The 27,005-nt window shown below is 40.1% G+C and overlaps 1 protein-coding gene across 1 annotated transcript; it reads right to left on the reverse strand.

Moving 5' to 3' along the window:
* Positions 1-570: 570 nt before the first annotated feature.
* On the reverse strand, positions 571-24,842 carry ABHD3 (abhydrolase domain containing 3). Its single transcript, XM_030971178.1, has 9 exons — positions 24,558-24,842; positions 22,836-22,999; positions 19,986-20,168; positions 18,241-18,286; positions 15,319-15,431; positions 11,717-11,890; positions 11,025-11,073; positions 10,775-10,940; positions 571-2,654 (listed from the first exon to the last, which is right to left on the reverse strand). Exons 1-9 carry the CDS (start codon positions 24,702-24,704, stop codon positions 2,476-2,478), a joined length of 1,221 nt encoding a protein of 406 aa, XP_030827038.1. The 5' UTR covers positions 24,705-24,842; the 3' UTR covers positions 571-2,475.
* Positions 24,843-27,005: the final 2,163 nt, after the last annotated feature.

Genomic DNA, 27,005 nt, shown 5'->3' on the forward strand with positions numbered 1-27,005 from the left:
AAGGTTTTTTCAGAGGTAGGTGTCTGCAGCCTTTATGGCCTGGAATTTCATTTTTGTTCTACTCCATCTTTTCGGTAAAAAGTACATTGAGAACTAACAACTTTCTCCCACCTTCAGCATTACCTATCTCTGTTGATGCCTGGATACTCAGATCACATGAAAAGCCAAATAAAGACCCTGTGAATTCACACTGTTTTGAATAGAGGGCACACTGTGGACTTTGGCTCACTTTATAAAAACTGTGTGTGAGGTACAAAGTTACTACACAGCAAAAATGTTTATGGCACTTGCTTCTAGCTTGTGTGTACCCTGTAAGATCTGAGGTGTCTGCATTTTTTGTTTCAGAAAATCTGACTGGGAAAGCTTGAAGACACCCATATTAAAATTTGATTGTTACCACCTTGCACACTGTGCTTTCTCCCTAATGAAGTATAAAGACACTGTACATCAGGGGGCAGGGGGGAACACCAGCTTAACAGATTTTTGCTTGATGCAGCTTTAAAGATAAATGTCTCATGGAGTTCTGTATAGGGATCAGGCCTAAATTAAGACAGTGCAGAGAGACAGAAATTCTGGCATTAATCATAATACTTTTATTTAAATTGTAAGGTGTGATTTAATGTAAGTGGTTTTATTTTTATTAATACTATATGCTGAATTTTGAACAGTACTGTACCTAAACAATTTTACAAATATAACACTAAATACACTGTTTATTGCTCTTTTTTTTGCATGAACATAAAACCTGGAAATGAATACAAGAATAAATAAGGCACCCTACTAATATGCTATTTTTCTGTATTGTAGTAGCATGCAAAAAATTTCATTTTGCTTTTGCAAGTCACTTTCCTCATTTTTCTTACTAGAGAAAAAATAAGAGTTCATTATTTGGGGAAGTACCTGTTTGAAAAGTCAAAACTTGAAAGCACTTTTTAATTTTCTTAATTCAACAGTCCACCTTACAAAACAGCTCTCATATAGCATGTCCTAATTTCTTTTTCTAAAGACAAAAAGTATTTTTGTTCTTCCTTTGCTGTTACTAGGAAACATGCCTTGCAAGAGGAGTGTTCACGTACTGCTTGAGACAAAAGACCTGACTTGCTTTTTTTAGCTGCATTTTCTTCTTGTACTGACCCCGCTCAAAAGATAAAAATAAAAATGCAGAGGCATCTTTCCTGACTTCTTGTATGTGGCTGGGCCCAAATCAGTGATCAGCAAAAGATGGCAGCTCCAGAGATGCTGCTTAAGGGCCTGTTCTAAATTTCAGTATGCCCTAAATTAGGGCTTCCCAACAGTTTCAAAATACATTCTGTCCAACTGTCCTTTCTGCACCCTGGCTGTCACTCTGTCAGGGCTCAGGAGAACAGCGATGCCTCGGCCACCCTCACAACTTGTCAGCTGCTAGGGCAGAAGTTGGTTTGCAGTGGCTCCAGTGATTTGGCAACCTACTGCCAACATGGTGACAAATGACCAAATAAACAAACCAGACGCACGACTATGACCTCCATCCCAACTTTCTTTAAACAGTTTGTTCCATTCTTTTCAGAAATGATATTAGACAAAAGGTTTGAATTTGTTTTTCTTTTTTAATCTAAAGCAGATTATGTAATAATTTCTTGATGCTCTACTATTTATTCTTTAAAACTGAAATGTTCTTGCAAGGTAATATAAACATAGCAGGTTCAATCACCAAGTTTACCAGTTATACGAAGTATGTGTTACTTACTTATGTGACAACACCCAGCTTTACATAAACTCTGAAATGCAAAATGTCTTTTAATTACATAAGTTATTACAGTACTGTTTTAAAGGAATCTTTTGGTTATATGTAAACACTATAAATTAGCTCTTTAAAAAATAACCATGTAAGACAAGTATGGCATTGACATAGTTTAAAAAACAATAAACAGTCCTAAATCTGAATACTCTCAGGGCAGAACAGCAAAAGCAGGTATCAATCTAATACTGTGGAATAACATGCTGAAATTTCAACTTATTTGAAGAATCAGTACTTTTATTTGATCCCTCCTTTTATTTTAATATTTTAACATTTTCACTTTTAGTGCTCTAAGGAATGGGCCAAGTGGTACTATATGTGACAGGATAATATAAGCTCTTTTGAGTATTGCCATTCTAGTAGTAAAAGCCATCTAAATAAAGTCTCCTAAATAAATACTGATTTAAATTAAAATCCTGAGGAATTATAATCTCTCTACTTGATAGTTTTGGTTAAGTGCAATTTGATGTATGCAGAACACTCTTTCATTTAAGGTCATTCTTAGTAAGGCATATTAAAAATAAATATAAAAGTGACAACATAATATTTAGTTTCTTGCTACAAAATCTTAGGCAAAAATATTTTTGCATGTAGTAATAGACTTTATCCATTTGCTGGCTTACAGGAGTTAAAATTTGTGCACTAAGCTTAACTGCCCTTGTCAGAATGTGCCACTGTGGTATTACAGTGGTCCAAAGCTACATGCTAAAGATTTTATTTCCATGCTCAAACACAGCTTGCACAAACTGCTTGAAGACTCTGTCCATGTAAGTGCACTTCCTTGGCCATATTCCTTCCAGAAAACCGATATGGCCTCCGCATGAAGTCAGAACCAAAGCAACATTTGCGTTTTGTTTGGCAGTTTCTACTGGTATAGCTAAAAGGGGGGGAAAAATGTTTTAAGTCCTTTACCTTCTGTGAAATGCCAGCCATTGAAAAATTTCTCTTAAACATTTCTCATATTATGTACAAATAAATAGGTACAACATTAATATACACTTAAATGTCTTACTTAATATTCACTTAAATGTCAGGTTTAGAACCACAGCTGTATTAAAAGCCATCTTTGTCTTCATCATTAACTCACCTTACCTGTGTGATTTTTTTTCCCCTGGCTGCTGTAAAAATTCCAGCTTCATCTGTCTTTCACTCACACTGATGGAACAGCACCCATGTTAATGCATACTTAGGATTTGCTATAAATAGTGTAAGTAAAAGGACAGCCAGCCCTCTTAATTTTTAACTGTTATTGCAATATTTAACTTTAGAAAAGTTGAGGAACTTGGACCTCAGTTGCAATTGTGTGAGACTCCAAACACAGAACCTTTAATGTCAGGGTAAGATTTAGTCAGTAAGATATCCTATCAGCTAATATAAAAGATTACCATTATACCTGATCTGCCATATGTTTACACCTGCATGTTTAGAGCACACCATGCAAACACACTGGGGGATGGTTCTTGCCCTGACAAGCCCATAATCTAAGACACAAGGTAAACAGAGAAAGAAGAAGGGGAAACAACTGTACAAGGACACAGGAGCTGATCCATGCCACCCAGGAGATTAGTGGCTCTCTACCGAATAGCGACTGCTAGAAATTATTTTAGCATGTAGATTATTAGACTGGATAGTACAAGGATTTTTCTTTTGCTGGGTTAGTTTTCCTGATCTGATCAGCACCCTAATCTAGTTCCCCATATTAATGCCAACATCTGAACAGTGGCAGCCACAGTCAGATGGAGCCTTCAGTGAGGTGGCAATGGCCTACAAATAGCCTAAAGTCATCAGTGAATGACACCTGAGATATGCACTGATCTGGATATGTGTAGGAGGGAGGCTTCAGTGCCTCCTATTTTGACTCTGCATAGATGTGTGGCTTAATCAATTTCACAACCTGGGCAGTTCCCTTTCTGAAGGAAAATAGAGGTCACTTAGCACAGACTGACACCCGAGGAAGCATATGACTTTACAAAGAATACCCTGGTATCACTTGAACTGGTGGACACAGCAGTGGAGCTTTATATCAAGACTGCAAACACTACACATGTATAAAAATTAAGCTATTTAAGCAAATTCCTCTGGAGTTTTAGGTATGCTAAGTAGACATCTGAATGAGCAGAAATCTCAGCACATTTCAGTAAAGAATGCATTTCAAATAACCAGTTTTCAAGTAAGAAACTTTATGAAACAGAAAAAAATAAAAATAATACAGATTTTAGATTATTCAGGATTGACAGAAAAAGCAACAGCAAAACAAAAAAGCTTTGTCCAAAGAAGGGAGTTTCACTGCGTTGTCTAAAAAACGTTATGACAAGAAAATAATTCTGATTTTAAGTCATATACTGCTCAACTAAAAATGCTTTGTCACTACAACACTAAGCAGCAAGTTGCTCACAAGATTTATATTACTTCTTCATTTATTTTAAAGTATTTTTGAATCAGATTCAATTTTGGGCATGTTCAGTTGTTCATATCCCTTTATGACTGCACTTCCTTCAGAGACACCTTCCACTCATTCCTGTTTCTAGGAGTCTGTTCCTTTACCCCTTTATATATTTGCTATCTCAAAGGTCATTATCCTTGATTAGTCTCTATCTCTGCATATTACTGCCTTCTTCATAGATGTGCTCCTTACTTTCATTTGGATGCTGGCAAACTCATAGCTGTGTGCTTGAGATGCCAGTTTGCCTTCATTTTCAGCAACTGGAGGAAGAGCACAGAGTGACCCTTTGCTTAGCCAAAAAAGGACCCCCAGCCAGAATAAGTCACAGGAGAACTTGAGTGCAATGACTGTGGCGAACAGCTGTGCAACTTAAAATAGATCAGGGCAGAAGCAAGGGACCCGTGGAGCCAGGGGAGCAGCCTGTGCCTCAGAGGTCCCTACCAGCAGTGCCTGGAACGACATGCTCTGTTCCACTCCAGGGCCTCAGCACGGATGCAAAACCAACTGCCTGCAGAGCTGGGTTAGTGTCTGTTGTGAAGGTATGTTGCAAGCTCCCTGCCCATAATATAAGGTACCTGACCATGCACTGGGGGAGCACAGACTGAGCTCTAGAGAGCAATGGGGGCTCTCTTGCCATGTATGTGAGGTTCTTTGCTATTCAGTGCCATCCATTTCTTCTACTCTTTCCCTCCTTTCAAAATTGCAGGCATCTAAGTAGTTTGTAGATTCCAGCATTTACTATGTGACTTTGTTTCCTTACTAGAAGAAAAAAACTGTGCTTCTTACTGTTTCTACAAGAAATCCTTGGCTTTTCCTTTGTTCAATTGAAAAACTGAAAATACTGTATGCAGGATCTGGCCCTTTTAAAGCAGTACTGAGGCCAGACTAACAAGTCAATGATGTAAAAGCCTAGACTGGAGAATAGCACATGCTGAGAACATGAGATGTAGAAAACAATGTGTTATTTCTTGCAATCCAACACATGCATCATTTTCAGACTCAGCACATGCTTGTCTGGAGTTTTGCCTGAATTAATCTGCTCAGCAATCTCTGATCTGCCTCCCTTGGATTCTGTGGAGGAACACATTGCCATGTACAAAGACAGTGGCTGCAATTCATGTCACCTTCTGCTGACTGCATAGAAATTTGCCCACTTATCTGTACCAAGCCATCTGCTCTTCTTCACTCCAGTAGTCTGTGGTCCATGTTAAACAGAATCCCAAGAGAGAATTGGGGATCAGACACAAACCCCATGCCTGCTTCAGGCAATGAATCACACTTTCCACACCCGTTCTGCAGCTGTCTGCCTGGTCACTGAGGGGACTAATAAATAGGCCTCTGTGCAAGGGTATGAGAAGGAATATGTGAGGGGAGACAGATTTGACCTCCAAGTATCAGAGATAGGCATGAGAACCCCATCAGGCCTAACAGATTCAGGATCAGCTGCTAACTGGCCTGAACATACCTCTTCACTCACTAAAACAGGCAAAAACATGACAGTTATTCAGTTTGGCAGACTATTGGCAATGTGTAGGGAGAATGTCCCTTCCTGATAAGAAACTGCTTTGCTGGGGGATTAAAAGGGAGATCATAATGAATGTCTCCTCTACTGTGCCAGGCCAGCTGGGGAAGCCCTTACAGGCCACCAATCTCACCATGACCTCTGCATGTCTGTCATTCAGAGGTTTCCAGTGTAATCATAGTTCCCAAATCAGTTTGCTGGTGGTCATTCATTCCCAAACTGGTTGGCAATACCGTAGTGGGTGCCATGTGCTACCTGCCTCCACAGAGCTACAGTGGCTTTTTACTGGAAGCCTACCAGTCCTGCACTAGGATGCTGATTATTTTCCATGCCTGGTAAGGTGCAAGCCACATGCAGGTCTTCACAAATGTCATCTTCCCCATCCTGAAATTCCCTCTATTTGTCCATGTTACTCCTCCTCAGCAGAGTTTCTTGCTCTGAAGGTTCTCAGAAGAGAATTGAGTTGCTCCTCAGTGCCAAAATGCAAATGATGCTTGGCAGTGCTGTGGTACTTTTCTCAAGGCTGTTCCTAGGGACTGGTAGCCATCCAGTAAATAAAACCACAATGCAAGAGAGTAAATTTTGCAATGTAAAAGCAGATGAATGGAGCACTGGATGTATGTGTTCTAGGAGATAGGACTGCATGCCAAAAGATACCAATGTTCATTTTTGTCCACACATAACCTTGTACTTCAGTTTCTTTTGGCCAAAATCTGTACTGCTGTTTGAGCCAGCAAGCACAGACCTGATTTGTGATCACAGAACAACAATGTGAATACTTATATGCAGAATTACTTCATTCAAAACCAATTTGTTGTACATTCTTTGCCAAAAAGAAGTTATTCTTTTCTTAAAGAGCAAAAGAAAAAACATATAAGTCACTGCTGTCAGACATTCCATTTTTTGCTTGATTTCTCACTGTTCCTTAAACTTTTAAGCAAATTATTATGTCTGGCCATCTCTTGGTCATTTGGTCTCTTCTGACAACTGCATTCAACTGTGCTCTTTTACATAACAGGATGTGCACTAACACCTAAAACAATTCAAGTTTGAATTCAGGGGGACACAAAAGCTTCAGAGAATTCAATAAAATATATATAACTGAGCTTCAGACATGCGCTTATTTGTCACAGTGGATCAGGAGGGAGCTGGCATGGTACCTAGCTCCAAGGGCAGGCTTCCAGCTCAGACAGCAGCAATTAGTTAAGCATTAGTATAGTGAAATTCAAGTCAGATGCCTAATACACTGCTTAAAGTCTCTTCAGAGAAAAATGCCACTTCAGATGAAAAGTTAAATGTGACAGTGATAATGAATACTATCACACCATCTTCCTGATTTATTTTTCACATTTACAAAATACAAGGGCTTGACTTGGCTTTATTACATATTTCCTGAAGCAGTGGTTTGTTTAAATTAGTTATGGTGAGAGAAGTGTCATGCAAGGAAGAAAGCATTTGTTTTCATTAGTCAGTATTATGCAATATGAGAATTGCATTCCAGAATTAAACTACAGATACATCAGCTGCCAAGCTCTGTAAACTTTAAACAGCAACATTAAGGAAGGACTGCAAATTGATTGCTTCTTCATAATACTGGATTGAGGTCAAATGGCACATTTTCACAATATATTTAAAAATAACTGCTGGGAAGTACAAAGTGTACCAAAAAGCACATGAGAAGAAATGATCAGGTGGTAACAAGCAACTGAGGCAGCATCTGCACTTTTTAAGGGAAGTGTCTCTTTAGGTCCACATTATGTAGTGACAAAGCAGACTTAGGTTAGTATCCCTCAAGCCCTGTTACTGGAAGATAGATGTGCCTGGCTTTATGGAAACTATTTAAATACAAAGGAATTCTGGCACAACTTTCTCCCTGGTGAGTTTTCTAGGCCAGTTTCCCAGCTCTTGGAAATTACAGCTATCTCCAAGAGAACTGGAAGGTAGCTTAAAAGCTGGTAAGTATTACTGGGAGAAATGAGGCATGAAATAACCAGTCCCCAAAGTCAACAAAAGGCTGAGGTTTGGATGAGTTTGAATTTTGTGGCTGTGAATCCATGATACGGTTGTGAGTAGAAACTGCCTTTGTTTGCCACAGGCTTCTGTGTGTCCACACATAGAAGTTTTTAAGTTAGAAAAAAAAAGCCAGTTGCCAGAATAAAGTCACCTCCAAGAGTAACACCAGCCCTTTATGTTTGCTACCATAAAACAGCTCACAGAAGATGTCAAGATGAACAAACTCCATTAACTAATGGTAGCAGACATAAATCTCAGGCTGCTAATCGGGGTGCTCTGTGTCTCCTGCCAGCACAACAATTCCCACTGGGGGTACACAGCACAAATGAAAAAGGAGCCAAGGATAGACAGAAATAACAGTCATGCTATTAGCAGGAAATCAGCATTGTCCTGGTGGCCCTTTCTGAGGTAAACTTGTCTCCACAAGTACAAGGGTTTACAGCTAACAGCATTAATTCTGTGGACAAGGAATAAATGAATGCCTAACCACCCAAATATCTTCATGGAGAAAGGCTGGTTACCGTCAGAGTTTTAAGAGAAGGTGGACAGTCATTACAATAGACTCTTATCACTTCTTGTTTCAGAAGTCCTGGTGTTCTACCTCACCCCCCTCTACATTTCAAGACTTCTAAGGCATCTTCACAATAGTTTAGATACCCAATTTTACACAAACTGTTCACCAAGACTTAGTATTAGTTTTACAAAAGAGCTTCAAGGATTGAGACATTTACTACAGCTGTACTCTAAGGGGACTCAATCTTTGAGTACTCAAACTACACATTACAGAACAGCTGAGGCTGTAAGAGACCTCTTGAGATCATCTAGTCTAACCCCCTGCTCAAGCAGGGTTACCAACAGCAGGTTTTCTAGGGCTGTGTCTGGTAAGGTTGTGAGTATCTCAATAGATGGAGACCACACAAACGATGCCAGCATTTGACCACTCTCACAGTAAAAAAGTGTTTTCTGGTGTTCAGATTGAATGTCAAAGGGTCAGATCAATAGCTGGCTCTTGAGAGCTGGAGATAAAAAGGGGATGGAGTATCTGCACTACTTTTCATCTAGGTAACAAATGTCCCAGTCCCAGTCATAATGGGCTGGAAAAGGTTAAGAATTTTTTTCAGGAAATGAGGCACACTGACTGGTTTACTGCTGCTGTCACTATGCTAACTAGGTAGACCCTGCCACAGCTATTACTTAACTTTAGGCAGAAACCACAAACTGAGCTAATGCTAAACAAAGTGGTAAAGCCATTGTTCCCTCTCTCAGATACTCTGTGAAAGAAATAAGGCACAGCAGATGAGCTCCCTGCAGTACTATGGGGAAAGTCATCTCCAGGGTCCTAAGACCTATAAAAATTATCTTCAGAATCACTAGCCAGATTTTATATTTGTTCATAGATTTTAGGGTCACAGCCCATCCATTCTCATTTTCAGGCCATTATAAGCTTATGAGAGAACAAGCAACTGTCTGATTTCAAGGAAAAATAATCCCACAGAGAAAATAAAAACAAAGGGACTAACTCTGTTTCAGAAAGCCTTTGAACTGCAATTTTTTAAAGTTGCATACAGTATTCCACTATAATATTGCTATGTTTACCCAGACCTTATTTTTTTTAAGCCTCTGTTTTGGCCAATGTAAGGGATAGGTAGTTTGGCTAATCTAGAGTCACCATTTTTTCCCCTCATATTAGGTGTCTGTCACCTCTACATTGTTCATGCAAAGCATGGATGCTTTTTTTTCTAGAGAAGAAGAAATCAGACTTTTTCCAGTGCAATCTACTGGAGTGGCCCTTTTCATGTCTCTAACATTTGTCTCTAACTGGTCTTCAAACTAAAAATAGTAACATGTGTGCATGTTTTTGCATGTGTTGTACATCTGCACACAGATAAACAGTACACACAAAGAGTCTCTTCCAGTTCTTTAATTTCTGCTTGTTGTTCTGATCTGTTTGCCTGCTCACTTTCGTTTCATGACTCATTCTGCAACAATCTCACTCCACTTGTGGTGGCATAAGAAAACTTCCCTGAAATAAATCAGCTGTATAAACTGCATTTTAAAAGGTGTTAGGTGCTCATTGCTAAAGACTGTTGCCTCAAACAGCTGTTCATTTTAGTGGTTTTCTTCTACATTAGCTTTTGTTCTCCTTCTCTTCTCAGAAGCTATAACCAATACACAGACCACAGGAACAAGCATACATTTTCAGAATAGTTAGCAACAGGGTTTTGATTTTCAGAGGAAAAGGAAAATGTTCATAATGACCACATGTTTGGCATGAAACAGAAAGAAAATGGAAAATGGAGTTTTCAGCCTGTTGCTTAGCTGATATTGATGGTTATTATTCATCTCAACCTGCGTCCTTCTAGGAGCTCACCTTGTGTGTATCATTTTCTTACCCTAGATTTTGGCCTACGTGATTAGATGTAAGTAATCTAACTTAGTTGGGTTTTTTACTTTTAATTTACAGGCATGGGAGGTGACACTGAGATCAACAGATGAGGATTTCATATCATCTCAAACATAAGCAACTCCCACACATTCTTTGTAGGGATTCAAAGAATGGCAATAAAAAACCCCCACTTGTTACAGTTTGAATTCTGGATGTTATATCCAGACAGAATGACATCAGAATCCAAGTTCCTTTTTTATGGGTTCTCTTCATACTTGGTGAAAAGAAACAGGTGATTCCGAGAGGGCACTACATCTGGTATCTTCCTTACAGTGAGAAAACTCACATCCTAAATGCGCCTATTTCTTTCTTTTGACTGTAAAAACTCCACTAATGCCTAATGAGGCCACCCCATATACTTCTGCATTCTGTACTAATCAAGTCTCTCCATCATCATCTGTTTTATATGTGTCTTAACTGCACAACTGAGCCCTCCATGGAAGTTTTGATCCTACGTGCAAGTAACATTTAAATACACTTCTACACATAGGTCTGAGTTAATTCTCAAACCTATGTGGTTTGTCTTAATGACTGCATATACAGAAAAATATATTTTAAAAAGCCTAAACTTACCATGACCTGGTGAGAAAACATCATCCACAGAGTTTAGACATAACACTGGAATTCCTACTGACTTCAGCTTGCGACATGGGCTAGCATCTTCATAGTAATCATCAATTGAACGGTAGCCAAACATGACTGAAGTGAACTGCTTATCAAATTCTCTAATAGTTCTAGCCTGAAGTACAGAATTCAAATAGGGAACTATGTCAGCATTTGGAAAACAGCATCCAGCTCAAGCAGAAGTAACATTTTCACATACCTTCATCACAAGATCCATATCAAATAATTTCTCCAACATTTGTCGATGCCTAAAAAAAAGAATATAAATATTGGAGGGCTTGTATTTTTGTTATATAAACAAACATAGAAGTTCTCTGTTTTACAGATACATTTATAGAAGCATGTCTAACATGCTTGTTTTTAATTTTCTCTCATATGAATAATCTGGAATCCAAGAGCAGAATAATTGTTCATCCATATGTAGGTACATCCAGCAACATAATAAAAATCTGCGTAAGCCATGAGAAAGATGACAAAGATAAGAGAACTTAATATTTGGGAATACAAAATACACCCTGGTTTTATAAAGCCAATGATGAACTAGGTCTTTCTGTGCTTTTGCAGCCAACACCAACTTAAAAAAATTAGTATATATGCAAATCTACTCAAAGTGAATATGTGCAAGTCTAAAAATTTTAAAAATCCATTTACTTCATCTATAGATACAGAAGTAAATTAGGCTTGTTGTGAGTCCCTTGAGCAGCATATAAATTTAGTCACATTGATGATAAACTTTCTTGAAAAGATCTTTTTGATTTCAAAACTTACCAAATAGTGCACGAATGACAACTAGAGTTCTTGCAGCATTAATTTTGCCAATATTTTTATACCTGCTGTCCATCTCATGTTAAAATCCTTCCACCTTGCTAAATAGTTCAGAAGGCAACTCACCTGCTGATAGAGGATTGTAGACAAGTGGTCAAGTAATAGTTGAAAAGAAGCCAGTTTAGTGGCTTCTCCAGAGATTCTATAGATTCAAAAACATTCCAACCCGCAGAGAAAATTGCAGCTGCCATTAAAGGAGTGTCTCTGCCAGTTTTTCCCAGGTAATTTAAAAGAAGCATGCTACAAATGAAAAACAGAAACATACATACTATCAAACTGTTTGTTTCAATTTAGAGTAAATGTAACAGCCATGTTTTTGTCTGGTTTTCAGTAGTTTCTTGTATGAGCCTACAGTTATGCCTAGTACACCTAGAAGGTAGTCACCTTATCAACATATGACTCATGAAGTTTACTTTCTCCACTATCACAGAGGAACAGGGTAGGGTGTGAGTAGGAGTGCATTTAGAAATAGAAATGTACTTACTACTCTTACTTAAATCACTAAAGGGAGAGAAAAGTCAAATGATTCTTACTCATGGAACAAGTATTCCCAAGTGTTAGTAAGTTTTACCATCTTACAAGCTCCTGGTCTCCCTGATGTGATAAATCTGATCAGCGTGCCTGACAAACGCAAGCTGGCCCTGGCATACCTGCCTCACTGTGAAGAAGTCTTCTGAGATTAAGGTAGTGCCATTACCTCACCTCACACATAAGAAAGAACATAGCTCTTCTTTAACACAAAATATGTGAAGTCTTGGATAATGAAAAAAACTAGAGAAACAAAATTATGATCCAAATAAATTGCTCAGGTCTTGTCTTTCTGACCATTTGCAACTTACAGTCTCTACTGCTAATGTACACTTGAGTTGAAAATGGGGGGAGTTCACAAGTATCTACCCTTCAAATGTAGAAAAAATATAACAGCACGAAGAGAGTAAAACAAAAGTACTGGAGGAAAAGCTCTAAGTCTTACTTTACTGCCTGAGACCATAAAGTTTACAACAAACATTTTAATTCCAGATCTTCAACACAAACAACTGCAGTTGATTAGTAACATTAAGATAGCTCCCTGGATGGCCACACTCTGTACCTTGGCTCTGCTGTACTTCAGGAGACAGCAACCTTTAGCAAAGACATTATGAACCAGCCTTCCATCACAGAGACTTAATCCCTCTGCGCTGCCTACCATGTCATAGGATGGCAGTTCAATAAACCAGCCAAAAAAATGTTGCAGTAGCAGAATTCTAACTTCCCTAACAGAATTCACAGAGAATATGTGGTAGAGAGAAGGCGTAGGAATCTTTATGTTACAAAAGGAAGTCCCTTTCCACAATAATACCCACAGAAGAGAGTAGAACAGGTGGTCTTTCATTTACATTTATATATGTCTGTGAAGTGAGCATCTATTTTAACTCTTAACTGGGGCAAATCTGTCTTATATAGATTATCTGATTATTCAGAAAATTCTGAAAAGCAATAGATAATAAAAAATTCCTGTAAGCTTAAGACAAGTGGATGATTTTTGCAATATGTCCCTGTTGAGATCTTTGCTCCAGCTTAATTTTAAATGTGCAGCGCTCTGATTAATTTTGAAGCAAGGAAACAGTTCTCATGTAGACGGTTATAGACTTAATTGTCCAGTGTTCTGTACAATTAAGCATATGCTTTCTGGTTTTGGTTCAGTATTTTAAAAACATATTGGAGGGGGAAGGTGGAACACCTTGCCTAAAATTGCCCAGTGGTGCTGGTTACATATTAACCAGGTACACAACACAGATTCCCTGTGCCATTGTAACAGACTTTGCCAGTATTTTGGATAAGGCAAGGACAGAAATGACACTAAGGGCTGATGTGGCCTTTTGTACCAGTCTCAGAACTGCCAGCTTCTACCACACTTTCAGCCCTTCATAATTGCCAGGCACAGGGAATTGTAGCCATCCCAGCACCAACTGCCACAGCAAGGCACAAGCAGACCAGATTTCTGGAGAGTGTTGAGGACAGTATTTTGATATACAATCAAGGATCTAAATAGAAAAAATATTCTTTGGATCTTCTATTCATATGTAAGGAAGAACTGGTCAGGTAGAGAACAGTCTTGGCCACTGAAATTATTTGATTGTAGATTTTTAAGATGAAAGTGGGTAAAGTAAGCAGCAGAATTATAATATTGGAGAGACCTGGCTTTCATTTACCCAGGGATCTGGTTGGCAAGATCTTGCATAAGATGGCTCTGATGAGCAAAGGGAACTTTAAGGATAACCAAACATAAAGCAGAAGTGTGATACATTCTGATATGCAGGAAGTTGAGCAAGAGTAGCAGAAGACCACATGGAGGGAAAAAACCCTTCTGACCAATTTCAAGGAGGAAGTATCCTTAAGGTGGAAGACAGGTCATCTACCTGGGAAAACAGTCATTGTCCAAGCATGCAGGGATGCAGTTAGGAAAACTGAAGTTCAGCTGGAGCTGAAACAGGCAAGGGATGTGGAAGACAATGAGGGAAAGGTTTCTGCAGCAAGAACAGCTTCTGTAAGTCTTTTGGTAGAAAAGATGACTCAGAACAAACAACATCCTCAGAACAAACAACATTCTCTTCTTTCCCCTCATCAGTGAAGCTAGTCATCTCTTCATAGAATGCAATCAGATCACCTGGCCATGTTTTGTCCTTGATGAAAACTCCCCATATGCCTGGAAATGGCTCCCAGAGGATCCTCCCAAAGAACTGAAGTTAGGCTGACTATCCTTTTTCCCTCCTGGAACTACTGTTCAACAGAACAGGGAACCTAGTGACTAAAGATTTGCAAAAAAGCAAAAAATACCAGTCTTGAACAAATATGTATTTATCTCAAAGCTCCTACAAGTCATTGATAGATTAATGTCAATATATAGTAATCTGTACTAATATCAATATATGTAGGCTGTATCTGCCCATCCCCCACAAAATTTATCAGAGAAAAGGGAAGTCTCAGGAAGTTACCACTGTGTCTGCAGTATTCCTAAGGAAAATTCTCCTCTGCTACAACTTTTGTTAAAGAGGCTGCTGGAATGTTTCTGCTAGCTTCTAGCACTGGGGTTTTTTTCCTAAGAAACTGTGCTATCATTGTTCTCATTGTGCTTTCTGGAGAGAAGCCAGGACACAGCAAGTCTGAACACCACATGCTCTACCAATCCATATCAGTTTGAACAACAATACTACTTCTTGCTTCTGAGCCAGACAGAGCAGATATCCACACCTCTTCCAGCCTAACCTACCCACACACTGCAGAATACAGAGTGAAGGCAAATCTTATTGCCAGAGGTTGCTATGAAACATGGTGTATTAGCTCAAGATCCTATTTTATATCCCTCTGCTCTGAAGACAGCCTCCTTGGTTTCTGAAGACTGTATTGCCTGTTTGGCTGTCAATCTGCCTGTCACTGTTTCCGGTCTTTCTCCACCCACCTCCCCCCAGTTTTTAAATGTTAGCCAATTTCAACCTTCCCTGACACAGAGGCAAAAGCCTCAATGATACAGAGTTTCTAAAAGTCTTCTGCATATTAACTGTTGGAGAGAAACCCAACTTGCTTGCAGGTCAGTAAGCAATGTAAGTATTCCAGAGTAATAATTTACAATCAGGCTACACCAGTCTTATGATCACAGTTAAGCTGAGGCTTGTGTTACACAACCTTACCCTCCCATAGAAACACCTGCTGCCATAAATGGAGCTGAGGGGTGCAAGCTGTGCACATGATGAATAACAGTCTCTAAGTCCTCTGTGTTAGCTGCACAGTAAGTCCTTGGTGTCTGTAAGGAGTCAAGAGGGAAAAAAATGCCATCATAAGCTTTTGTATTATCCTTTAAGGACAAAGCAAACTGAACAGTGGATCATTATATAAGAAGATAAATTCAGCATTTATTGTGAAGCTTCACTAAATGGCAAATAGAAATCCAGAACGTTTCACAAGGAGGTGAAGGAAAGAGTTATACTTGTTACCATTACAAAGTAAAAGCAGTGACAGGTATCTTCAGTATCTGCAACCTCCAGGTCATTAGACAAAATCTGAAGAGAGAACAATGTGCTAAACTAGACAGAACTAGATCAGAACTAGATAGACACTGATATTTTTAAAATACCCCAAGGAAATGGAAACATTATAAAGGCTGTAGTTTACAGAAAAGGAAGTTATAACAACAATTTTACTATATTCACTCACATTTAAATGCAAAAGAAAGCATTAGATTTCAAGTTCTGTCAGCCAGCATTTGAAAACTAACCCGTATTTAGATCTTATGTACAACACAACCAAATAAACAGGTAAATAAATTCTCCAGTGTGGTTTACCTAATTTAGCAAATTATTCAATTATTAAAGCAATTAAACATATATTATCTGTTCTTTATCCGTCATTAGTGTCTCTTTAAATCCTGAATTGAGACTTGGAATGACTTCTGCTGGCATCAGGTCAGGTAACCCCTTGGGTAAGATTTGGTTAACCACTTCCCTGCTATTGAGGGAGAAGCACAACTTTTGAGCCTCCCCTGCACAGACACCAGGAACAGTCCAACCTGAGGGACTATCTGGGGCAGTATGAGGGAGACAAGTCCATTTAGGCACCATAAGAATCTGAATTTTTTTCTAATGGTGTTTTCCAGACCTCATCTACAGAGAAATAAAGTTTTTAACTTTAGACCTGCTAGGAACAAGTTAGTGTCCTCGACTTCACTATAGGTACTGACTAAACTGCCAAAATTCAGTGACACATTAAAACTAAATATAAAAACACATAACTATGAGTGAATGGAACTTTTCTGTTGCCTGAAGGAACAATGGATTTCAAAGGTGTTTTTTAAAATTGCTTTCAGTTAAACTGCCTGGCTATTTGTGGGTGATTTTAACAACACTAAACTAATTACTTAGAACACATTTAACAAGAATATTGAAATGTTGACGTCAAAGATTAGGAAATGGAAAGAAAAGCTAAATCTGGATAATTAAAACCGAAGACATTTTTAATTTCCATTTATGTTGCATTTCCATTTCTCATCCACAATAATCACTCTTCACTGTTTAACATCCCATTAATTATAAATAGTGTGAATGTGTTTTATTTTAATTAAATTGTCAACCTTACAAGGAAAAATAAATTATTTTTGGTAACTAGCATCTAATATCTTTTAAGTTAAAGTGTATTTGATTAAAATTTATAACACTAAAGATATATAATCCATTTTAAATTTAAGTAATTCCAGACAGTTTAATGTTTAGCTATTTACACTTGTATGAAGATATTTTAAAATACCATCTTAGCTCACAGTGGCTGTGGCCAATATGATATTTGATTATTCCAGAGCAATAATTCACAATAGCTTTCAAGAATCAATGAGTACAGTATTCTTTAAGTAACTATTATTTGTTGCAAATTTGAATCTATCTTTAAAGTGACTAGAAAAAGAACTGCTTACATAACTAATTTCTACTGTGGTGCTTAACTATGCTTCAGACTCATTAAGTAGGGATTTTGTACTAAAGTGTTGAAACCTCTTTGCAGAAAATGTGATAATTTTAGCTGGTTTGCTGCACCACAAGAACTTATAAAGCTTAAAGATGTAAATCCGATTACAGTAAAATACACACAATGTATCCAAACAAGGGATCTTTTCTCTAAATGATTCAGAAATTCATCAATAAGGACTTTGTGTGTCACAAAACTGCTTTGTAGATCCATCCCCAAAAGTATGCAGAAAACTACTCTTAACATGGCAATATTTGCATTGAAATGCTTTATCTGATTATGGAAAAACATTCTGAGCTTTTTAAAGTTTGAAACCAGGGGATTAAAAAAATGCTAAACAATACCGAGTATTATGCACATTCATTCCAGCTGCAGAATTGTCAACAGAACGCATATGAAAAAACAAAGCTTATTCAGCAATATTTCATCATGCCTTGTCCCTAGCTGCAGAAAATGTTTAGCTTCAAGATTTTTTTTCATCTGAGGAATGGCCTAAGCAAACATGATATGTCTTCCCCCAAAAAAATGTTTTCTGTAGCTGAGTCTGTGTCATGATTGCTGAGAAAAATATGACAATGCATTAACTTTCAGGATACAGATATCCATGTAAAGCTGGTTCATTAATTTACTAACATGTAGTATGGATCAATTTTAATGGCACACCTTTTTAACCATATCAAAATATAGTTTAAACTGGGAAAGAAATTACAGCAGATTATATCTGGATATGTGTGTTAAATCAATGGGAGAAAATTGCAATGATTGAGCAGAGATGTGCACATTTTAGATACTGCACTATTTTTGGAAAGAAAATGTAAGGATTGTTCATTTTGGTGTTACAGATATTATTAACTGAATAATTTCCTAAAATGAAATGTTCAGAAAAAATTGTGTGTTGACCAGTTGACCCTCTAGGGTTTCAAAATAAAAAATTAATATTGGCACATGATTGATCTACCAGATGGCTGAATTATCTTCTCTGCATTTTCAACCCATGCTCTGAGTTTCTCTCATTTAAATCCAACTGTACAAATAGGCACAAATGATTTCATAATTACCACTTATAAGTGAGAGATGTTTATCTTAGAAGTCATCCTTACCAAAAGCTCCTCGCCAGCAATTCCCCGATTGTTAAAAACCACGCATCTAAAAATTGAGACAGTAAATTCAATTGTGCACATTGTTAATTTCACCAGAAGAGATAACTTCAGCACACAAAAAAATGAAAATGCATAAAGAAGAATGAATAAGTTCACATCTATGAATAAGTTCAGCACATAAATATTTACAGACCTACAGATCCTAGAGGCTGACCTGTGTGGAACAAGCTTTATACCAAAATGAAGTTTGCTGAGGTCAGTGGGACTACCAGAGCTCTGTGATTTGTCGAGGTCAGATTGCAGGGTGAGAACCCCAAGGCTTAGCTGAAGCTGGTACAGACATGTCCTGCCTGCACTCTGCAATGAGCTCTGACAGTGCAGGGCCCAGTGCTGTGCTCTGAAAAAAGAACGTCAAGGATCCATGTGTAGACATCCCCCAAAGCTACATAATTCAATTAAATTGGAAGAAATGAGCCAAGTCAAAATGATAATGACAGCTGGATCTAAGTTGCAGGTTCTTGGGAATGGTTTTTTTTTTCATCTGGTACAGCAGAAGTTTCTGGTCTCTCTGTTGGTGGGAGTCTCTGAATCTTCTAGCAGTATTACCATGATTTAAGAATCCATACTTTCTCAATAAATATTACTTTTCTATTGCTCTTCTACCATCTCACTGAAATAATTTTATTAAATAATATAAATACTTAGATGGATTAAAGGCATGAAAGAATATTTATTTTTATATTTTTATCGAATGTTGCTATTTAAAAACAAAATTATAGCATTCTCTCGAAATCTGACCTGAAGCTCCACTTTTTAATATTCTACCTTCTTCCCTTAGGGGATGAAATGCAGATAAAACTTCCAGTTTAAAAATTAATAGTAACAAGTTGTTGATTTCAGGGCTTTCCTCTGATATTTTTTATTGCTAAGTTTTAAGGTGATTTAAAAAGTACTTTGAACAATTAAATACTTTCATAATTTAATAAAATAGTTATCCAAATAGAGAAGAGATAGCCAAACATGTAGATAAAAGCTAATATATACATATTCGAAGAACTTACTGGAGTCAGCACCAGAAGCCAATCTGCAAAGACAAAATCTAATATTCCAAATACAGATCCTGGAACAATGACAACTTATTTTAATGCGTAGCAGCAGCAATATGGTTACATAAAGGAGTCTACTCATCGACTAATCCACTTATTTTACCCAAATCTGACCAGAAGCCTTAAGAATGAAACTAAATTACACAGTGACAATGAAGAGGGGACAGACCCCCACGAACAGCATCAGGAGGAGGCTAGCTCTCCTTTCTGCACCCAGGAATTTGAGGCTGCTGAATCAAGCAATTTTGGCATTCAGAAGCTGACCTCCTTCAAGGCCTACTGCCAGCAACCCATCCACAGAAGTCTTCTTGGAGCTGAATACAAACCCTTTCTCTAGAAAGTGTAAAGGTTAACACCTAATATGATATAATAACTTAAAAAGCAGCAGCAAAGCCCTATGCTGACTTAGCTGGCGTTCACTGCAATCTCTGGGGCACATCTGTAGATATTAAAACAGCCCATCCAAATGGGCTGCCTGTTATATAATTCCACTATGATTATTATTACTAATAACACTTTCTTACATAAACTACTGTATTCAGATCTCATTTGCCTTAGGAAAGCATCTGATACATATACATACTGATATTGGATCCTAGCAGAGGCAGCAAAATGAACAGCAATGAAAAACAACAGTACCTATATCCCAGTGTTTCGCTTTGATGGATCATATGAAGAATGTAGGATTCCTTGCTTGTTCCTGTCAGTCCAGGCAATAACAGGACAGTGGGTCGTGTGCTGGCATCGGGATAGTATGAGCTGTCATTATTATCAAACCAATCCAACGAAATCTGTCCTCCATCTGCTGTTTTAATGAGCTCACTGAAAGGTACATTTTAAGACAACACTGATTATATTGAAAAATTCATACATGCTATTAAGAGTGCTTGCATTTTACAAATTAAGAGGTATGAATTCTGCATTTTTCATTATGTTTTAATACTCAAAGTGCCACCTGACTAGGCATGTCTGCATTCAGAAAGAGTTACACCTACAGCTGACAAGAGTTAGAACAGTCAATTTGCAGGGTAATTCCCATTCAGTAAATGAAGACAGTAAATGAAGACATGGCCTTTCATAAATTGCTGCTGATGTACTGGAAGCTTGTAACTAATGTGATTTTTGGCACTGCCTTAAGTTTTATACAGGCATTTTTGTGTACTGCAGATTTCCTTTGAATCATCTAAGAATCTTTTGATAGCACACTGGGTAATGTGATAAGCATTTATCACAATTTTTTCCCCTCTTCATCCAAAGAAGTAGAATATATAATGGATTGTTATGTTTTAAACATAAGCAGAACACAGACACACACTACTGCATCTCTCACCCCGTATCACTACAAACTGTGCTAGAATGCACTCTTATAGCATATATCTTAATAATGCAACAAATACTGTAATATCTCTGGAACATATACATGCATTAAACAATGACAAAAAAGTTTCATTCTTTTTTTTTTTGAAACATAAAAATCTTGCCACTTCCTGGAAATTTGAACAGTTAAAGTGCTACTTTACTTTCATAATTTAGAAAAGTAGTTATCCAAATAAAGAAGAGATAGCCAAACATGTAGATAAAAGCTAATATATTTATATTTGAATGGTTTGAGGGAGTTGGTATGGAAACTGCTGAAATGTAAGCCAACCTGGCATTTGATTTTTCTTTTGAAATTCTTGGTAGTGACTACTGCAGATTTTAAAGGTGACCAACCAGCCTTGTTGGACTCATTAGCTCAGCTTTGCCCTTTTTCAGTAGTGGGAAGTAGATGCACTGCTAGTGAGTACTGCCAACACAATCTAAAATGGTGCAAAATAAGCACTGCTCCATGGAACTATGTTTCTTTTCTCAAAACCCTTGAAATAAAAGTGTACAAGAAGGACTAGAAGAAGTGGACATGGCCATACCACTGAAATGTTTCCTAGTTACTAAAACTAAGGGAAGCTGCTAAATGCTAAATCTATTCTACCGTGCAAGCAGAGCTGAAACAACTTGTGTTGCATCCAGGTTCCGGCGCATAAAAGTCCTTCTCCTTAGGTCTTGTGCCAAATGCCTCATTTGCCAGACTAAGTCTCATTTCTGTGTGAAAGAGATCAGCTGAGGACAAAAAATAAATATAAGGGATTTTTTCCCTCTTAGAATGAGGGAAATGTTGCCTCTTTAGGCATGCCTCTTAGGCATGAAAGAACACAACAAAAACTCCACAGGTAAAAGTTACTCTGACAATCCCAGAAGTTCTGTATATTCAAAACAAGGCTGAATGTGGCCATGCTATGGTTAAGGGACAACGTGTTGGTTTAATGGACAGATACAGTGACTGCATGACCTTTGCAAAATTATGGCATTCGAACACCACAATATTTGATAAGCCAAGTAACTCTGTTGCCATTCAGAGGGGCCTCTACGGGCTGCAGAAATGGGTTGACAGGAATTTCACAAAGTTCAGTGAGGAGAAATACAAAGCCCTGGGCCTGGGAAGGAACAACCCCATGTACCAGGAGAGGCTGCCCATCTGGAAAACAGCTTGGCAGAAAAGGACCTGAGGGTGCTCCTGGTGGACACCACGTTGAACACGAGCCAGTAATGTGCCTTTGCAGCAAAAATGGCTAAAAGTCTGGAGGCTGTGGAGGCTCAGGAGGACTATAGCCAGCAGACTGAGGGATATGATCCTGCCCCTCTATGGAGCACTGGTGAGGCCATACCTGGAGTACTGAGTCCAGCTCTGGGCTCCCCAGTCCAAGGCAGACATGAACATACTGGAGATAATCCAGCAAAGGACCACAAAGATGATGAACAAACTGAAGCCTATCTTCTATGAGGAAAGGCTGGGACAGCTGGGACTGCTCAGCATGAAGAAAAGGCTCAGAGGGAACTTGGCAACGTGTTTACATACCTGAAGGGAAGGTGCAAAGAGGATGGAGCCAGGCTCCTTTCAGTGGTGCCCATTGACAGAACAAGAGCCAATGGGCCCAACCTGAAGCATGGGAGGTTCCCTCTGAATATCAGGAAATAAATTTTCAATGTGAGAGTGCGCCGCCGAGCACTGGCACAATTTGCCCAGGGGTATTGTGCAGTCACCATCCTTATGGAAATCCAAAAGCTATTTTGACATGATCTGGGGCAACTGGCTCTGTGTGACCCTGCTTGAGCCGGGCAGTTGGACTAGCTGACCTCCAGAGGTCTTTTAAGACCTCATCCACTGTGTAATCCTGTGAACATATCACCACACCAATTCCTATATTGTCACCCATATTTCAGTGCTACAAAACTCTGAGCTAAAATAGGGCCAGTTGGGAACACTGACCTTTCAAACCTACTTCATATTGAATCCATGATAAAGGTAGTTCCAAGTCTATGACAAAGTTGTAAAGGTGGGCATAAAGCAAAAAAAAATCCAGACATGAACTTGAGCAAAGACAGTGGGTGTGACACAGAGTAAGAGAACAGCTGGATATAAAATCAATCACTTTCCAGAATAAAGGCACTTACTTCCTGTACTGTACTTGGGGTCTAGATGTGATAAAGGGGCGCAGGAGTGTCTGTACCCGACCTTCCCAGCACCAAATCGTGGGATAGTAAGTTTCTGTCACAACGGGGCAATATTCCTCGAGAAAGCGGCAGAAACGGTCATTGCTTGCCACCAGCTGGGGTTTCTAGGAAAAGAGACTACAGTCAGACATGGGCATTCTTCTATAACAAATGAAAAAAGAAAGAAGTAAAGAAATAAAGTTTATTTAAATCCTCTCTCAGTGAACTGATTTATTTCATATAATCATTTACAATGCTCTTACGTTTAATGGTACAGAGAGAAGTACATGAGAACCAAACAAAATGCCAAAATGCCCAAGCGAAGAGTGAAACCCATTAAGCATAATGGAGTCCTTACCAATTTCTTATAACATACTGATCTATCTCTAATTTTACCAGCATTGTATCTTCACTGACAAATTGAAATCACATTGTTTCTTAGTAAACAAGAAAGGTTTTACCAAGTCTGTTTTCTTGGACCACACAAAAATGACATTTAATTCATGCATGCACTTTGACCGCAGTAACTTTTTTAACCTAGTAGGACACTTCCATCTCATTCTACAGTACACAAGTGCATCGGTTCCTCCTCTCTAATAATGCTCTGCATGCAGAAAATTTGCTTACAGTTTCCATTTGTTTACCAATTAACATGGAAAAGTCCCTGTATTCCAGACAGCTCAGGTTTTACCAACTACATTTCTCATACCTCTCTATCACAATGACTCCTCAACATAGAAGCATTAATAGGACAATAACACTTGCTTTGAGAAAAACCATTCCACATAAACAGCTGTAATGGCACATCCTCCCTTCGTTTTTCTCCTCTCACCAAAATCAAGTACTCTCTTCTCTGTGAAGAGGAAGGCTATGTTCCCAGCGGTTCTCTGAAGGACTGTGGCAACACTCAGATCCTCGACGGTCAAAACCCTTTTGATATGCGTATTTTCAATTGATTACGCATTCAACGAGGCGCTCTCACCAGGGGGCCACTTCAGATCTCGTCAGGCTCACTGTATCCAAGTAATTTGCGATTGCCTAATTCATCAGTAAAACTACTGCTGATGAGGAGATGCCCAAGAGCGCTCCAGCCCCCAGAACGCTGCCATGGTGCCCCCAGAGGTACTTAGGATGGTACCCACGGGGACACAAGGGCAGCAAAACTATTTGATCGCTTGCCCTGCTAGTGAACCAAGTAGGACGGGTTTGTGTTGAGGAGGGCAGTCTCCTAACCTCCCTTTCCAAAGCATGGCACCCGGCCAAGCTCTCCAACTGGTACAAATGCATTTTGGGGACTGCCGAGACCGGAGCCCCTTCCCCTCCCAGAGCGAGCAGGACCAGGGGAGCCCTCCCTGACCGCAGGCCGGCGGCCTCCGGGGGTCACCGGCGGCCCCTGCGGAAGACGCAGCCCCGGCGGCCGGGGAGGCTGCGCTGCCGGGCCCGTGTGGGCTTCGAGCGGGGTTTCGGCCGACCGGGACCCCGGGCCGGCACCTCCAGGGGACGGACGAGGGATCTGAGGACAGGGCGGCCGCAAAGCCCTGCTCTCCCCACTCCCCCCCCCACCCCAAGCCATTTCAGGTGCGATCCCCTCGCCTGCGGGCGGTGGGTCGCGGTGACCTTCGGGGCTGTCCCCATCGGCGGGACACCTGCGGAGCCCGCCCGCCCCGCCGCCCTCCCGCTCACCTTGGCGATGCTGTTGAGGTAGTAGCAGGCGTAGGCGACACCGAAACCCAGTACCAGGGACAAGCCCACGCCGGAGCCGAAGAACCCCACGCGGACCTGGCTCTCCAGGTAGAGGGAGAGCTCCCTGGTCAGCACCTGCCAGTCCATCGCACACGGGGGACGGCACGGCAGGACACCACACCCCGGCTGCCGCGGGCGAGCCCACCCCGGCGCCGAGGGAGGAGGAGGAGGAGGAAAGGGAGAAGGAGGAGCTGGCGCCCGCCTCCCGCCGCCGCGGCCCGCGGCCCGCTCCGCGCTGCAGCACCGCCCCGGGACCGCCCCCGCCGAGGCCACCGGGGCCTGGGGCCGGCTCCGAGGGGCTGGGGCTGGGGCCGGGCTGGCTCGCAGCGTGTCCTGCAGGGACCCCGCAGTCCTGAGTCCGGCTCGTCCGCGGCGGTGCTGCCGGCATCGGCCGCCCCACGGCAGGTGCTATCTCGGTGCTCCTTCGGTGTCACCTTGCCCCGTTGCTTTGCCGGGAAAGCAGGGAGGGTGTGTGGGGGTGAGATAAGAAAGGGACCCGTCCCAAACCGTAAGGAGCAGCTGATGCAGGCGTGTGGAAACTCAGTCACTGCCGGGCAGGGAAGAGGGAACACGGGCTTCCAAATGCAGCAGTGTTTAATCAGCAATCTCTCTCTAAACATTTTCCGTGAGACAGAAGTGTGCTACTGCTCTTCCACTTATCACTGCTGTTACAAGGCATTAGTGAAGACCAGAGAGGAGTAGAGGTATCTCCAATTCCCAAGAGAATTTCGGCCAGCTCCCTTTTCAGCTGTATAGATTGTTGCTTGGAGGCCCTCGTGTTTGCTAACTCAGATGCTCCCCCCTTCAGCTTCATAAAAAGACGCACAGTATCTGCGTCTTTTCCTTGGCAAAATCCTAGGAGCACAGCTGATAACGAAGATCCTGGAGCTGAGCATCTGCTATTTGAGATGCATCCATGCACCACAGTACACAGAAGTACTTTCCCTCTCCTTATTTTATGGCCCAGCTCCATGAACTGCTGAGAGAAGACAGGCGTTGCTCAGTGAGACTCTTCACTTCTTGTTTTATCTGTGTTTTCCTACTCTATCCAAATTTCAAAATTTACATAATAAAAAAAGAAGAAAAAAATGTAACCACAGAAAAGGAGATGTGGCCTTTTTCACTTACTCCTCCTAATTAAGACAGAGTTTACCAGAGAGATTCTGCTCTGATGTAAAGCATCTCGGTCCAAAATGTTCTTGTTCATCATGGAAATACTAATAAGAGTCTATTGCAGAGATCTGAAGAAATTTTAAAATACCTGTTCTTCCTATACAGTCAGCTGTTCAAAGTTGAAAAGAGTATGGGAATTGGTAAGTGGAGGCAGGGATGGTCTGGGGTTTTTTATTTTCCCCAGGGCTGTTACAGAAACAGGAAATCGAATGGGTGGAAAACTACTGTCATCAATGCTGCACTTCCTCTGCTGATGGAGAATAACCATACCCAGGTTTTGGTCCTCACTTGCTGGGAGTGTATGCTGTACACCCCAGATAAAAGGATTTATCATGAAGGGACACTCTACTGGGAGAGCTGGAGTAGATAGCTCAGTTGAAAACACGTAGGCTTCATCTGCAGCATGAACTTAGGAATCTTCAGACACAATAATTTGGCTGAACTGACAACTAGATTTTAGGTTTCAGAGGAACCTGCTACACCTGAAGGGGGAACTAATTTTGCTTGCAGCAGACTGTTCTGTATCTGAGTCCTATCCTCATTAAACTGAAGAATCCTTGAGTCACCCAAAATCTAGAGAAAAGAAAAATCCCAAATGTCTGAGAGGGAAGAGGACACAGCCTGTGTCCTTGGGTCTAGAAGGCTTCTAAATGCATGTCCACTCATTTGACTGAAAAGTGTAAGGTGTGGCTGTTGATGGTTAGAGAAAGCCTTTGAGTCATACAAATCCAGTAGTTTAATGACTTGATCAACAATTAAGAGAGATTGAATGCCTGAAAAAACATCTGGACACAAAGGTTGATGATGTTTATCTGGTCTTGGATTTCCACCTACCCTGTGTTGGTTACTCATGGGAATATCAACAAAGTCAGGCACATGTGACATGCTGCTGGCAAACTGAAACAAATGACATGTACTGAGAAGGGCTGAGGGGTTTGAGTTTTTTAGTGTGTAAACATGTTGCTACATTGACAACAGCAGAAATGCTAATAACTTCCTTCTGCTTCAAGCAATTCCCATCAGATCCTCCGGTTCTGGTGTTGGGCTTTTTAAGTCTTTAAAAGGTTGTACTTTGGCCTACAATGCATTTTGCAGAGCTGATAAAGAAAAGGCTGTATTGTGCTCATACTACAACCACTTCCAAGTGATTGAGTCATTGCAAATCGTGCATGTGTGAAAAAACGAGGTGGTCCCTACAGTGTTTTGAACACTTAC

The sequence above is a fragment of the Camarhynchus parvulus genome, chromosome 2, assembly GCF_901933205.1.
Source record: "Camarhynchus parvulus chromosome 2, STF_HiC, whole genome shotgun sequence".
Lineage (NCBI taxonomy): Eukaryota > Metazoa > Chordata > Aves > Passeriformes > Thraupidae > Camarhynchus > Camarhynchus parvulus.

Coding starts and splice junctions, on each gene's coding strand:
- ABHD3 (XM_030971178.1), bottom strand. CDS start 24,704: ATGGACTGGCAGGTGCTGACCAGGGAGCTCTCCCTCTACCTGGAGAGC. Junction 23,000..24,557: donor ACCTCAACAGCATCGCCAAG/GTGAGCGGGAGG, acceptor CTCTTTTCCTAG/AAACCCCAGCTGGTGGCAAG. Junction 20,169..22,835: donor CCCCAAGTACAGTACAGGAA/GTAAGTGCCTTT, acceptor TGTACCTTTCAG/TGAGCTCATTAAAACAGCAG.